Source organism: Thalassophryne amazonica, chromosome 23, assembly GCF_902500255.1.
Source record: "Thalassophryne amazonica chromosome 23, fThaAma1.1, whole genome shotgun sequence".
Lineage (NCBI taxonomy): Eukaryota > Metazoa > Chordata > Actinopteri > Batrachoidiformes > Batrachoididae > Thalassophryne > Thalassophryne amazonica.
The window spans coordinates 13,301,704-13,316,719 of record NC_047125.1 but is presented as its reverse complement, the minus strand read 5'-3'; the positions used below and the strand labels follow the sequence as shown (position 1 = coordinate 13,316,719).

General features: G+C 40.1%; 1 protein-coding gene across 2 annotated transcripts; it reads left to right on the top strand.

The window, feature by feature from the left end:
* Positions 1-1,975: 1,975 nt before the first annotated feature.
* slc16a13 (solute carrier family 16 member 13) lies at positions 1,976-15,013 on the top strand. Of its 2 annotated transcripts, none has more exons than XM_034164757.1 (6): positions 1,976-2,087; positions 4,222-4,446; positions 10,675-10,818; positions 11,054-11,310; positions 11,733-12,264; positions 14,547-15,013. In XM_034164757.1, the coding sequence occupies exons 2-6, from the start codon at positions 4,224-4,226 to the stop codon at positions 14,753-14,755; spliced, it is 1,365 nt and encodes a 454-aa protein (XP_034020648.1). In that variant the 5' UTR covers positions 1,976-2,087; positions 4,222-4,223; the 3' UTR covers positions 14,756-15,013. The 2 variants fall into 2 exon arrangements, with proteins under 2 accessions (XP_034020648.1, XP_034020647.1); XM_034164756.1 differs by lacking the exon at positions 1,976-2,087 and adding an exon at positions 3,943-4,128.
* Positions 15,014-15,016: the final 3 nt, after the last annotated feature.

The window sequence follows — 15,016 nt, the reverse complement described above, 5'->3', positions numbered from 1 at the left end:
AAAACCACAGATATGTTGAGAGAGACAGAGAGAGAAGGAAGACGTGTCTGTTTCGGCTACATTCATACAAAATCCTTTCTGCTGTGTTGTGTGGTAGAGTTTGAGAACGTAGCCGCAGTGAAACGATCAGAAAGTAAAGGTTTATTTCTCTGATTTTGTACATTATCTTACACTGACAACGGCATTTGCTGCTAAAGCATTCACTTACAATCCAGCAGATGGTAGACACATCTACATCTATTACATAGGCAAAACAAAGTTGCTTTATCAATTAATCTGGTTTATCAAAGTCAACTAAATTTTAATGAGTTTGTCCTTGCTATCTGCTGTTTTAATTTAGTTAGTTGTAAGATGATAGCATTTGTTGCTTTTGAGTTATCGTGTTTACAAATGCGATGGACTTATCTATTTACTGTCTTACAGGGTACATGCCTAGGCTTTTCCAACGCCTAGGAAAACAAATGTAGGCACAAATGGTGGCATGATGAGAACAGACACAGATCTGTCCAATTAGATTTAAAATGATTTCAAATGACACGCAAAGAAGAATTTAAGAACGGCACGTTGATTTGTTTTGTTATTTTGTTGTTGGTAGTATGGCCAAAGAAGATGGGCACAATGAGTCTTGTCTGCTTGAGGTTTCTTCCTATAGTAAAAACAAACTTAGAACTTACTTGTACACTTTGGGGTGACTTATGTTGTGATTTTGTGCTGTGTAAATAAATAGTTTTGAAGTCAAGTCCACCATTTTTAAGGTTTAATTGTGTTGGTTCTGCTGTGGACACAATGTAGACCGGGGCAGCTGTTTCCTACAGAAAACGTGGCTCCAACACCAAGTGTATCTTCCTAATAGTAGTAGGGGCGATCTGTGGACCGCCCCCCCCCCCCCCCCCCCAACTGCCCCTTCCTGCTCCCTGATGATTTCTGGCATGCTGACCTTATTGTCTGCACTCAGCAGATAAACAGTGGAAGTTTGTTGGGGTTTTCCAACACTCATCTCCACAAAACAAAGAAATGGTACATTTATCATTTTTCTCAGCTAGATGACATCATCAGTTTGTGGCAAAACAATGCAGGGACACAAATGTCCCATTAAAAAAAAAAAAAGGTTTGGTAAAAAAAAAGGGAGCTTTTATAATATCATTTCAAATGAAAATATTGCTTTTTGGAACTGGGTTTATGGATAAACAGTGCAATGGTGACCTCTAGTAGAAAGTCCGAATTATGTGATCAAGAAAACAGTTGCAAAACGCCAGGAAACAAAAAGTTTTGAAGCACTCAAAACAGCGAATTAATCTATTGCTTCAGAAAAGATTCTGTTTTGAAATGAATTGACTCCACCCCCACGCACTGAAAAGGAGTTCTTGCTACGCCTCTGGCGGTGGTGTATTTTAAGAAAGAATAATCCTGTACTGCAGCTGGTTCAACATCTCAAATATGTGAATTTCCTTCTTTTATCTTTTTATAATAAATTAATTTATTACATTTGGGCTGGACTGCAACTAAATAATTCAAAGATGTAATTTATGTCCCTGGAAAAAGACATGTCTATTATTCAATGGCTATGGCTGTTACTCAATGACTATTATTTTATTGTTCAGTGCAGCCATTCACAAACTTCCCATCCAACCTAACTTCTCCAATGTAAAAAAAAATAAAAATAAAAAAAATAAAAAAAAAATATATATATATATATATATGTATGTGTGTGTGTGTGTGTGTGTGTGTGTATTTATTTATTTAAATTACAGAATAAACTTTAGTAACTCAACGCCTGTTAAACCCTGAAACATTTCATTTCTCACTTTTTTTAGATAAAGTTTTTCCGATTTTGACTTTACCTGCCTGCAGTACCTAAATGTGGACAATAGAGGGGAGTATAGGAAAAGCCGACAGCTACCGTGTCTTGCACATGTCTAGGCACGCGCACGGCGCTGCGCAGGGAAGTGAATGTTTTTGTTTGTTTTTCGTCCCTTAATTGGACTAAGCGGTAGAAGATGGATGACTATGTTTGTCTTATCTTATTTTCTTATTTACTTTCATAAACTTGGAGACTAAAGTAGAGAACCACGCGTTACAGACTCACGGTGAGTAGAAACACAATGCTGAAACAGAATGACACTTGTGGTTGTGAACTTTTAATGCCGGGTCACATTTTCAGCCGTAACACCTCAAACTAAAGCCTTCGTTTTTGTGTTTTCTGTCCGTTTTTTAAATTCTATGTTTTAGATAATGTACACAACGGAATAACATAACAACCAAGTTACATTTTGATGATTACATCGGTACTTTTGTAAACAGTTCTGGGACTTGTTTCACAAAACGTGTCATAAAGGGGCTTTTTTTTTTCATCATAGCATTTTGAAATGTTCAGTTTAAACTTAATTCAAAGCTTTTTTTTTTTTTTTTTTTTTTTTTTTTTTAAATACGTTGTACATATAAATATGTTTAAATGTTTCTGTTAAACACCCTCAAAAATGAAAAATTTTGTACTTGTTTAAAACTTCATTGGCTCATTTTAGACCGTTGTGACGTATGTCATGGAATTCATTGGGTGTTCCTGCTTGCTCTTTTATACCATACCTGGAAGTTGTGTATCCCATGATCGAAAATCAGCCACTTCCTTTTTACTTGAAACAAGCCAAGAATCATCACTTTATTTATTTGTGTGTGTATGTCAGCACAAAATGTGGCTGAACTAATTTCTTAAACAAATACAAATGAATAGATAAAAATCAATTCCCAAAACACAGAACAATTTAGTGTAGATTTCAATGTAGCTTTTATAAAAAAAAATTTAAAAATCATCGTAAAATCATATTTTAAATGTTATGCAATAATGTCTTCCCACCCCAGTGTATAATACTTTAGCATGAAGTATTTTATGAAATTATATTATGTTGACAAACACTTAATATTGTAAGGTATTTTTTAAATATTTGGGTAACTTTAAAATGTGTGACCACATGGTGCTCACACATTTTTTCTAGTAGTAGACACATTTTTTTCTGCTGCAGCTTCTACACACACACTCACACACAGATGCATATATGTATATATATTTGTCTAATATTGAGGCATAAAAATGATTGTCTTTCAAACTTTGGTTTTGTGTTTATTTTGTGAAAAATTGTGTAAAAACTATAGTACAACTGGGCTAAAATTTATTTAATGTTGATATAGTAAGTCAATCAAAGATTTGCAATCTAGTAAAGCTCCTGGTCCTGATGGGTTTCCAGTCGAATTTTATAAGGTGTTCAGCAGAAAATTAACTCCTTTGCTTCTATCTGTGTTTGAAGAATCTTTGGAGCGGGGCCCTGTTACCACCAACACTAATACAAGCTTCTATGGGTCTTCTTCTTAAGAACGTGTTGTGGTTCTTACAGACCTTTGTCCCTGCTTAAAGCAGATGTGAAGGTGTTGGCAAAAGTAATTGCATTTCGTTTGGAGACTGTTGCATCATTTCATTTCCCAGGAACAAAATAACGTTATTAAAGGACCACAGTTGTTTTTGTTGTTGTTTTTTTTTTTTAACATTCAGACTCTTTTTTTTAATTTTTTTATTTTTTTATTTTTTTATGTTGTTTAGGCTAAACAATTTTCTGTAGTCCCTGAGGTTGTAATTTCCTTGGATGCAGAGAAAGCTTTTGACAGAATGTTGATATAGTATATGAATGTATTTAAGTGAAATTTGCGCATTTTCTTATTACTCCATTAACTGCTACTTTAATGCATGAACAGAAGACATTTTCCATCATTAAATTACAAAACTTCAACGTTCCACAGCAGGTAACATTGGAAAACTCATCACATTACTGGAGAATTTGTCTCGCGTTTGGATGTGCACACTGTTTCTTAAAATGTACAAGTAAATAAATAAACAGCTCGCGAATGTTGACCTGAAGTACTTGATTTCAGTTTTGAATGCAGCTGAAGCCCTCGAGTTCACCTCTCACCTGTATGTTAATCTTAAGTGGATAGTTTAAGGTGACTCGTTGCACATACATGGTACAAGGAGGGAATTTATTGGCCTGTGAAAAGTTAATGATTATGTCTGTCTTTCTGAGACTTAACACTCTGGAAGCAAAGAGAGGATCATCTGCTTGCGTGGACACCTTCAACATCTAGGTACTTCTTGCATTTTTAATGTAGTATATTGAATGCTGACTGTCTTTTTTTATTTTCTTTGTCTATTTTTTTTAAATCAACCACTGATTCTAGTGATGACCAAGCCCAAGCCGGGATCCCGGGTCCCTGAAGCTGAGGGTCCAGATGGAGGCTGGGGCTGGGTGCTGGTCATCGCCATGTTCGTGAGTACGAGCCTGGTGTTTGGTCTGATGCGTAGTTTGGGGATCTTCTTTGTGGAGTTTGTGCAATACTTTGAGGAGAGCGCTCAGGCCATCTCCTGGATCTCATCCACGGGCTTGGCGGCTCAGCAGTTCTTCAGTGAGTATCTATGCTATGTGTTGCTTTGTAGTTTGAGAAGACATCTGAGATGCTGCTATGAGATACAACTAAAATTAAAAACTAGCACAGACATTACATAATTATCAGTTAAAATAAATAATCCCAGATATAGATCTACCTCAAAATCTAATTGACTAATACTGGAAACAGTCAACCATCCACTTTCGAAAATGCCCATCCCAGCAGTCATTGGGCAAGAGGCAGGGTGCACCCTGGGCATTCTGCCATGTTATCGCAGGGCTGACACTTAGAGATAGACAGACACATTCTCACTCACACAATGGTCAATTTAGAGTCATCCACAGCCGTCCTACCACCAAATTTGTGTTGGGTTTGGCCATGTTAGATTTCCACCTTCACAATATTTCAATCAATTTTATTTATATAGCGCCAAATCACAACAAACAGTTGCCCCAAGGTGCTTTATATTGTAAGGCAAGGCCATACAATAATTACGTAAAAACCCCAATGGTCAAAACGACCCCCTGTGAGCAAGCACTTGGCGACAGTGGGAAGGAAAAACTCCCTTTTAACAGGAAGAAACCTCCAGCAGAACCAGGCTCAGGGAGGGGCAGTCTTCTGCTGGGACTGGTTGGGGCTGAGGGAGAGAACCAGGAAAAAGACATGCTGTGGAGGGGAGCAGAGATCGATCACTAATGATTAAATGCAGAGTGGTGCATACAGAGCAAAAAGAGAAAGAAAGTCTAAAAGTCTAAGCAGTCTAAGTCTATAGCAGCATAACTAAGGGATGGTTCAGGGTCACCTGATCCAGCCCTAACTATAAGCTTTAGCAAAAAGGAAAGTTTTAAGCCTAATCTTAAAAGTAGAGAGGGTGTCTGTCTCCCTGATCCGAATTGGGAGCTGGTTCCACAGGAGAGGAGCCTGAAAGCTGAAGGCTCTGCCTCCCATTCTACTCTTACAAACCCTAGGAACTACAAGTAAGCCTGCAGTCTGAGAGCGAAGCGCTCTATTGGGGTGATATGGTACTATGAGGTCCCTAAGATAAGATGGGACCTGATTATTCAAAACCTTATAAGTAAGAAGAAGAATTTTAAATTCTATTCTAGAATTAACAGGAAGCCAATGAAGAGAGGCCAATATGGGTGAGATATGCTCTCTCCTTCTAGTCCCCGTTAGTACTCTAGCTGCAGCATTTTGAATTAACTGAAGGCTTTTCAGGGAACTTTTAGGACAACCTGATAATAATGAATTACAATAGTCCAGCCTAGAGGAAATAAATGCATGAATTAGTTTTTCAGCATCACTCTGAGACAAGACCTTTCTAATTTTAGAGATATTGCGTAAATGCAAAAAAGCAGTCCTACATATTTGTTTAATGTGCGCTTTGAATGACATATCCTGATCAAAAATGACTCCAAGATTTCTCACAGTATTACTAGAGGTCAGGGTAATGCCATCCAGAGTAAGGATCTGGTTAGACACCATGTTTCTAAGATTTGTGGGGCCAAGTACAATAACTTCAGTTTTATCTGAGTTTAAAAGCAGGAAATTAGAGGTCATCCATGTCTTTATGTCTGTAAGACAATCCTGCAGTTTAGCTAATTGGTGTGTGTCCTCTGGCTTCATGGATAGATAAAGCGGGGTATCATCTGCGTAACAATGAAAATTTAAGCAATGCCGTCTAATAATACTGCCTAAGGGAAGCATGTATAAAGTGAATAAAATTGGTCCTAGCACAGAACCTTGTGGAACTCCATAATTAACCTTAGTCTGTGAAGAAGATTCCCCATTTACATGAACAAATTGTAATCTATTAGATAAATATGATTCAAACCACCGCAGCGCAGTGCCTTTAATACCTATGGCATGCTCTAATCTCTGTAATAAAATTTTATGGTCAACAGTATCAAAAGCAGCACTGAGGTCTAACAGAACAAGCACAGAGATGAGTCCACTGTCTGAGGCCATAAGAAGATCATTTGTAACCTTCACTAATGCTGTTTCTGTACTATGATGAATTCTAAAACCTGACTGAAGCTCTTCAAATAGACCATTCCTCTGCAGATGATCAGTTAGCTGTTTTACAACTACCCTTTCAAGAATTTTTGAGAGAAAAGGAAGGTTGGAGATTGGCCTATAATTAGCTAAGATAGCTGGGTCAAGTGATGGCTTTTTAAGTAATGGTTTAATTACTGCCACCTTAAAAGCCTGTGGTACATAGCCAACTAATAAAGATAGATTGATCATATTTAAGATCGAAGCATTAAATAATGGTAGGGCTTCCTTGAGCAGCCTGGTAGGAATGGGGTCTAATAGACATGTTGATGGTTTGGATGAAGTAACTAATGAAAATAACTCAGACAGAACAATCTGAGAGAAAGAGTCTAACCAAATACCGGCATCACTGAAAGCAGCCAAAGATACGTCTTTGGGATGGTTATGAATAATTTTTTCTCTAATAGTTAAAATTTTATTAGCAAAGAAAGTCATGAAGTCATTACTAGTTAAAGTTAAAGGAATACTCGGCTCAATAGAGCTCTGACTCTTTGTCAGCCTGGCTACAGTGCTGAAAAGAAACCTGGGGTTGTTCTTATTTTCTTCAATTAGTGACGAGTAGTAAGATGTCCTAGCTTTACGGAGGGCTTTTTTATAGAGCAACAGACTCTTTCTCCAGGCTAAGTGAAGAGCTTCTAAATTAGTGAGACGCCATTTCCTCTCCAACTTACGGGTTATCTGCTTTAAGCTGCGAGTTTGTGAGTTATACCACGGAGTCAGGCACTTCTGATTTAAAGCTCTCTTTTTCAGAGGAGCTACAGCATCCAAAGTAGTCTTCAATGAGGATGTAAAACTATTGACGAGATACTCTATCTCACTTACAGAGTTTAGGTAGCTACTCTGCACTGTGTTGGTATATGGCATTAGAGAACATAAAGAAGGAATCATATCCTTAAACCTAGTTACAGCGCTTTCTGAAAGACTTCTAGTGTAATGAAACTTATTCCCCACTGCTGGGTAGTCCATCAGAGTAAATGTAAATGTTATTAAGAAATGATCAGACAGAAGGGAGTTTTCAGGGAATACTGTTAAGTCTTCATTTTCCATACCATAAGTCAGAACAAGATCTAAGATATGATTAAAGTGGTGGGTGGACTCATTTACATTTTGAGCAAAGCCAATTGAGTCTAATAATAGATTAAATGCAGTGTTGAGGCTGTCATTCTCAGCATCTGTGTGGATGTTAAAATCACCCACTATAATTATCTTATCTGAGCTAAGCACTAAGTCAGACAAAAGTTCTGAAAATTCACAGAGAAACTCACAGTAACGACCAGGAGGACGATAGATAACAACTAACAACAAATAAAACTGGTTTTGGGACTTCCAATTTGGATGGACAAGACTAAGAGTCAAGCTTGCAAATGAATTAAAGCTGTGTCTGGGTTTTTGATTAATTAATAAGCTGGAATGGAAGATTGCTGCTAATCCTCCGCCTCGGCCCGTGCTACGAGCGTTCTGGCAGTTAGTGTGACTTGGGGGTGTTGACTCATTTAAACTAACATATTCATCCTGCTGTAACCAGGTTTCTGTAAGGCAGAATAAATCAATATGTTGATCAATTATTATATCATTTACTAACAGGGACTTAGAAGAGAGAGACCTAATGTTTAATAGAACACATTTAACTGTTTTAGTCTGTGGTGCAATTGAAGGTGCTATATTATTTTTTCTTTTTGAATTTTTATGCTTAAATAGATTTTTGCTGGTTGTTGGTGGTCTGGGAGCAGGCACCGTCTCTATGGGGATGGGGTAATGAGGGGATGGCAGGGGGAGAGAAGCTGCAGAGAGGTGTGTAAGACTACAACTCTGCTTCCTGGTCCCAACACTGGATAGTCACGGTTTGGAGGATTTAAGAAAATTGGCCAGATTTCTAGAAATGAGAGCTGCTCCATCCAAAGTGGGATGGATGCCGTCTCTCCTAACAAGACCAGGTTTTCCCCAGAAGTTTTGCCAATTATCTATGAAGCCCACCTCATTTTTTGGACACCACTCAGAAAGCCAGCAATTCAAGGAGAACATGCGGCTAAACATGTCACTCCCGGTCCGATTGGGGAGGGGCCCAGAGAAAACTACATTGTCCGACATTGTTTTTGCAAAGTTACACACCGATTCAATGTTAATTTTAGTGACCTCCGATTGGCGTAACCGGGTGTCACTACTGCCGACGTGAATTACAATCTTACCAAATTTACGCTTAGCCTTAGCCAGCAGTTTCAAATTTCCTTCAATGTCGCCTGCTCTGGCCCCCGGAAGACAATTGACTATGGTTGCTGGTGTCGCTAACTTCACATTTCTCAAAACAGAGTCGCCAATAACCAGAGTTTGATCCTCGGCGGGTGTGTCGTCGAGTGGGGAAAAACGGTTAGAAATGTGAACGGGTTGGCGGTGTACACGGGGCTTCTGTTTAGGGCTATGCTTCCTCCTCACAGTCACCCAGTCGGCCTGCTTTCCCGGCTGCTCGGGATCTGCCAGAGGGAAACTAACGGCGGCTAAACTACCTTGGTCCGCACCGACTACAGGGGCCTGGCTAGCTGTAGAATTTTCCACGGTGCGGAGCCGAGTCTCCAATTCGCCCAGCCTGGCCTCCAAAGCTACGAATAAGCTACACTTATTACAAGTACCATTACTGCTAAAGGAGGCCGAGGAATAACTAAACATTTCACACCCAGAGCAGAAAAGTGCGGGAGAGACAGGAGAAGCCGCCATGCTAAACCGGCTAAGAGCTAGTAGCTGCGCTAAGCTGGCGGATTCCTAAAAACACACAAAGTGAATAATGTGTAAATAATTTAGAGGTGATTCAGCAGAGGGAGTGCTTTAGTTAAGGCACGTGAAGATTAACACTGTGAAACAAATCGTTATCTAGGTAACTAGATCAATCTAATTGCGCAGATTAAACAGCTAACAGATACAGCAAAACACCACTGTGCTCCGGAACAGGAAGTGATACAATACCGCAGTGAGAGCCAACCACCAGTGTATTTGTACTCGATGCTCAAGCATCTGCTGGGTGATCTAATTTGGCAAGGTGTGTTGATGACTTTCTGACATCAGGCATCACATCATGGTACTTCATGATGTGTTGTCAATGGCTGGGAGGCCCCATGATGTAAATATATGAGTACATGTGTCTGTAATGGTGTTTTTTGACTATGTATGACCATCATATGACATCCATGTGACTTTAGTATGAAGTCATTCATATCAGTCAGTCGCAAACAGAGCTTTAGATCATCCATCTTTGCTTCTTGGCTGTTGAGATATACAAAAAAGGTGTTTTTGGGTCCATGGTTTCCTTGACCTTCATCTTTGATCCTTAACCAAACTTCTCCAGAATCTAATCACCTCTAGAGCTCTATCCAAGTATTAATCCCACCATGGTTGAATGAAATCCCTCCAGCTGTTTCTGAATTATCTTGTCTACACACACGCCAGTGAAAACAATATGTCGCTGTCACTGCTTCGCTGATGCAAAGGGTACTAACGCCCATCAGTCACTGCTGTCCATAACATGTGCTGGAAGACATTTTTTCTCTTTTAGCTGCACCTGCATTCATCATCATTGTCCATCTACTACTATAAGCAACAGATTTGTCAAGTCCCATGATTGATGAAATGGAGCAATATCTCCACCTGGTGGACAATTAATGCAGGCACAATGTCCTATATTTATAGAATTTGGTGTATTTTCTTCCATGACACACATGCTGTGGTGACACCTGTCAGGTCCACCTGAGGTCATGGCGGTTTGTTGTGACACTGCTACGCTGTTGCGACAGTGTTTTAGCATTGATGGATCACATGGTGGGTGGGGCACTTTCCTCATGGTTTTTTAAATTTTTTTTATTTTTTTATGATTGTTGAGTTTATTGATCTTGACAAATCACACAATGAACACTCATTCATCTTCAACTGCTTACTCCAATTAAGGGTCACTGGGGTGGGGGGTTGTGTCCTATCCCTGCAGTCATAGAGCGTGAGTCAGCTGGACAAGATGCCAGTCTGTCGCAGGGCCACAATTAGACAAACTCATTCACACCCACACGCACGCCTACGGACAATTTAAAGTTTCTAGTCTACATAACCTGCATCATTAGCCAGATTACAAACCAATTTAAGACATTTTACTTGTGGTTTACAGCGGTTTCAGGTTTTCCAGCAATACTAAAAATAGTTCTGTTTGTTTTGCAGGTCCCTTGGCTGCAGCGCTGTGTAATGCATATAACGCCCGGGTGGTGGTGATGATGGGGGGCTGCCTCTCTGGACTCGGACTCATACTTGCCTCACAGGCCTCCTGCCTTGTTCACCTCTATCTCACTATGGGAGTCATATCAGGTTAATAGTAACACAGTCGTGCCACTAACATGCTCTGACATTGTCGTAAAGTCAGAATCTCTGAGGTTACTGAGAGCTGCTCACGTTTAAGTACCAGTCAGTCAAGGATGACTGGAATCCTGTAGCCTGCTTGCAGAACAGGTTAGCAGGTGCGTCTTAATAACTTAAACCATTACAAGCAAACAAAGGAATGCTGAAACTTTTTGTTTTGTTTCTTTCTTGCTATGTCCACCAGGTTTGGGTTGGGGCTTCGTCTTCACTCCCATGTTGGCGACAGTCATGGCTAGCTTCACTCGCCGACGCACTCTAGCTTTAGGAGTGGGCTTCTCCAGCATCGGGCTCTCCTCCTTTGCCTTTAACCCTCTCTTCCAATTTTTGATAGAGATGTACACCTGGCGGGGAGCCCTGCTAATTCTGGGGGGCCTTAGCCTCAATATTGTGGCCTGTGGAGCTCTAATCCGCCCTAAGAGGAGACCTAAATCTCCAGAGAAGGTGAGAAAAGGCTCTGTGTTTCTATAAACATGGAAGACTGGCATCAGCACAAATCTTATTTACATGGTTGTTATCCATAATTATTTCATTTCATGACAACAAATCATAGGTAACCATATGTAACTTGATGAACATAAACATGCTCAACAGTGTGATTTTAGCCGTCTACATGCTAACTAGCAAAGCTAGCTGGCTTGGTGAATGATTGAGCTAGCTTAGCTATTATGACTAGGTTGGTCACCAGTACAATAATAACTCATGCATTTAGACCATCCACTCTTGTCTTCTTTTTGCAAGCAATACTGCTTGACTTTTTTGAAATACTTTTTGTACTTTTGTAGTGCAAAAAAATGTCATCGTGACCTAAGATTCTTTTTTTCCTGTTGAGAAGAAGCTCACTATTTCTGTGCTTCCTCTTGTAGGTGGAGACAGACAGTAGGTTTTCATGTTCTGCTACTCTGTCACGCGTCTACTCCTACCTGGAACTGTCGCTGCTGTTTGAAAGGCCTTATGTCACCTACACCGTTGCCATCAATCTCCTGAACCTGGGCTACTTTGTGCCTTATTTCCACCTGGTGGCCCACAGCCGTCAGGTCGGCTTCTCAGAGTACGAAGCCGCTTTTATCATGTCAGCCGCCGGCACTACTGATATATTGGGCCGCGTGGCATCGGGATGGTTCTCGGATCTGCGTTACTTTCGGCTGATCCATTTGCTGAGTTTCTGGACAATTCTGGCGGGGATTTTCATCATGCTGCTGCCTGTGAGCTCCTTGTCCGGCTCCTACCTGGCTCTGGTGGTGATTAGTCTCCTCTATGGTTTCTCCTGTGCGGCTTTGTCTTCTTTGGTGTTTGCAGTGGTGCCCCAGATTGTTGGTGTTGAGCGCGTGATGGGAGCCCTCGGGCTGCTTCAGCTGATTGAGAGTTGTGCCGGACTGCTGGGAGGACCGCTGTCCGGTAGGAGCACACATATTTTAGTATTGTTTACAGCTGCCTGTTTTCCCAGAAAAAAAGTAGGTCAATGGCACAGATCTTCAGTAGGCTTCTTCTTCTCCACCCCAAGATACGTGACACACGGCAAAATGACAAACAGCTGTTGGCAACATTAATCATTCACCATTTTTTGCCTGTAGGTGTTGTATTACTTTAAAATTTTGATACAACCTACTACAAGACACCTGCTAGGTACTAGATGACCTTGCTGTTTTTGGTCAAGAGGCTGTCCAATGCAAAGTTTTACCCAGAGCAGGATTTGCCAATTTATTCTCTTGTAAATAAATTTTAGTATTTTTTTTATTTATCTTTACATGTTCTTATTCTTGTAGGGTTGCCTCCCAGGGAGCCTTTCTGCAAAATTTGAGAAAAAGTGTGAAAAATTAAATTTGAAAATCCCTTTTTGGGGCCAGGGGGCAAGGATTCAATCAGAAAGTCCTGATGTCTGTATAAAATTTCAAGAAATTACTGGATTAGCTTTTGAGAAAATCAGCAGATGGTGTTTTTTTTTTTTTTTTTACCCTTCTGGATTAGAGGGCAATTAAAATCTTTGTGTAGGTTGACAATAATTCAAGAAATTTATATGCAGAATTACAGAAGATGTTACAGAGCTGCTTTTCAACAATAAATTGAGAATTGTACAAAATGACATTTCGGCCCGGGGGGGTCTTAGAATGATTCAGCGACAAAGACGGTTTTTTTTTTGTGGCTGTCAGCACCCTCTCAAAGAATTAAAGGTTTTCTTCAACAAATCAAACAGTGTGGAAAAATAGATTTATGTATTTGTTGCCCCTCTTGGGGGCTTTGGGGAGCTCACGGGGATTCAATCAGAATGTCCATCTGCCAATGATTGTTTGTACCAATTTTAAAAAATAAAATAAAAGAAATTCTATAAATGGATTTTCAGAAAATCATTGGATGGAGTCTTGATGACATTAATCATTGGTCCAAAGGACTAAAACCTCGGCTTTATTATTCATGTCTCTTAAACGATAAGAGAATTTGAATAAAATTACCAAAAAAGTGTCATAATTTAAGCACAGACTTCAGAACCATGCTGTTAGCCACCTTGACACTTGCACATATTTGATCCTTGCACTGGCACGCAATCCTGCGTGACCAATGAGTAAACTCGTCGTAAACTGCGCAGCTGCATGGTAGTGTGCAAAGAAAACTTGGAAATGAAAATTTTTGGCACGCATAAATTTTCTGCCACTTGCATGAACTAGTCATGAACATTGCGCAACCTATTCACAAACAGTGCACGTCAATGCGCGTAGGGCCTCGTACAGTTTACGCACAATTTATGAACTTGTCGTAAACTGTGCAAGGCTGTGTGGCAGTGCACAAAGAAAACTTTGAAATGTTCAAAATTTCTGGCACGCATAAATTTCATGTTACTTGCATGAACTAGTCATGAACATTGCGCAACCTAATCACAAACAGTGCGCCTCATTGCTCGTAGGGCCTCGTACAGTTTATGCACAATTTACAAACTTGTGGTAAACTCTGCAAGGCTGTGTGGCAGTGTGCAAAAAAAAAAAACTTTTAATTGTTGTAAATTTCTGGCACACATAAATTTCATGCTACTTGCATGAACGAGTCATGAACACTGCGCAACCTATTTGGAAACAGTGCGTCATTGTGCGTAGGGCCTTGTACAGTTTATGTACACTTTATGACAAGTTTACTCACTGGCAAGCAATATTCTGTGCCGATGAGTAAACTGTGCGTAAATTGTGCAAGGCTGTGTGGCAGTGCGCAAAGAAAACTTTGAAATGTTCTAAATTTCTGGCACGCATAAATTTCATGCTACTTGCATGAACTAGTTGTGAACATTGGGCAACCTATTCGGAAACATTGCGTGTCTTTGCACACAGGGCTTTGTAAATGGTAAATGGACTGCATTTATATAGCGCTTTTCCATCTGCATCAGACGCTCAAAGCGCTTTACAGTTATGCCTCACATTCACCCCGATGTCAGGGTGCTGCCATACAAGGCGCTCACTACACACCGGGAGCAATAGGGGATTAAGGACCTTGCCCAAGGGCCCTTTGTACAGTTTACGAGTTTACTCATTGGCATGCAAGATTGCGCACCAGTTCGGGGTTCAAATTCATGTAACTGTCCAGGTGGCTTTATTATTAATGTGTGGATGTCTTCAAAATGAATTGATGATGTTTGAAGGTCTTCGTTTTATATTTGTGTCCTCTTGTGATTGTGTTCTGTCTTTCTGTGTCCAAAGGCTTTCTGAAAGACGCCACAGGGAGCTACATTGCGTCCTTCGTTGTGGCGGGCTGCTTCCTCGTCCTCAGCACCTTGACCATGGCCACTCTGCCGTCCTACTTCACGTGCACAGATCCGCCACCCCCTCGAAGACATTCTCAGTATGACACAAGTAAAGAGTTGCAACAGTTGCATCATTTACCTGCCTTTGAAGTGAATCCAGACTGAGCAGTGACAGGTGACACGGTTGTAATGTTTAAAAGGTGTCAAAGGTCTCGTTAATGTCTTCACACAGTGCTGGTGTTTATGTTTACTAATGTTTGACAGCTGGGGAGCTGAAAAGTGTTTGTTATTTTAACTGATAGTTTGAATGACAATTTTTTAATTTTGTTAAAGTGTGCTAAGTGTGACAAGAATGTATTTAAAAGTGCACACGTTTAACTTTTAAATCTCCTGTGTGTAGATTTTTAACTAATAATAGTAATTTAT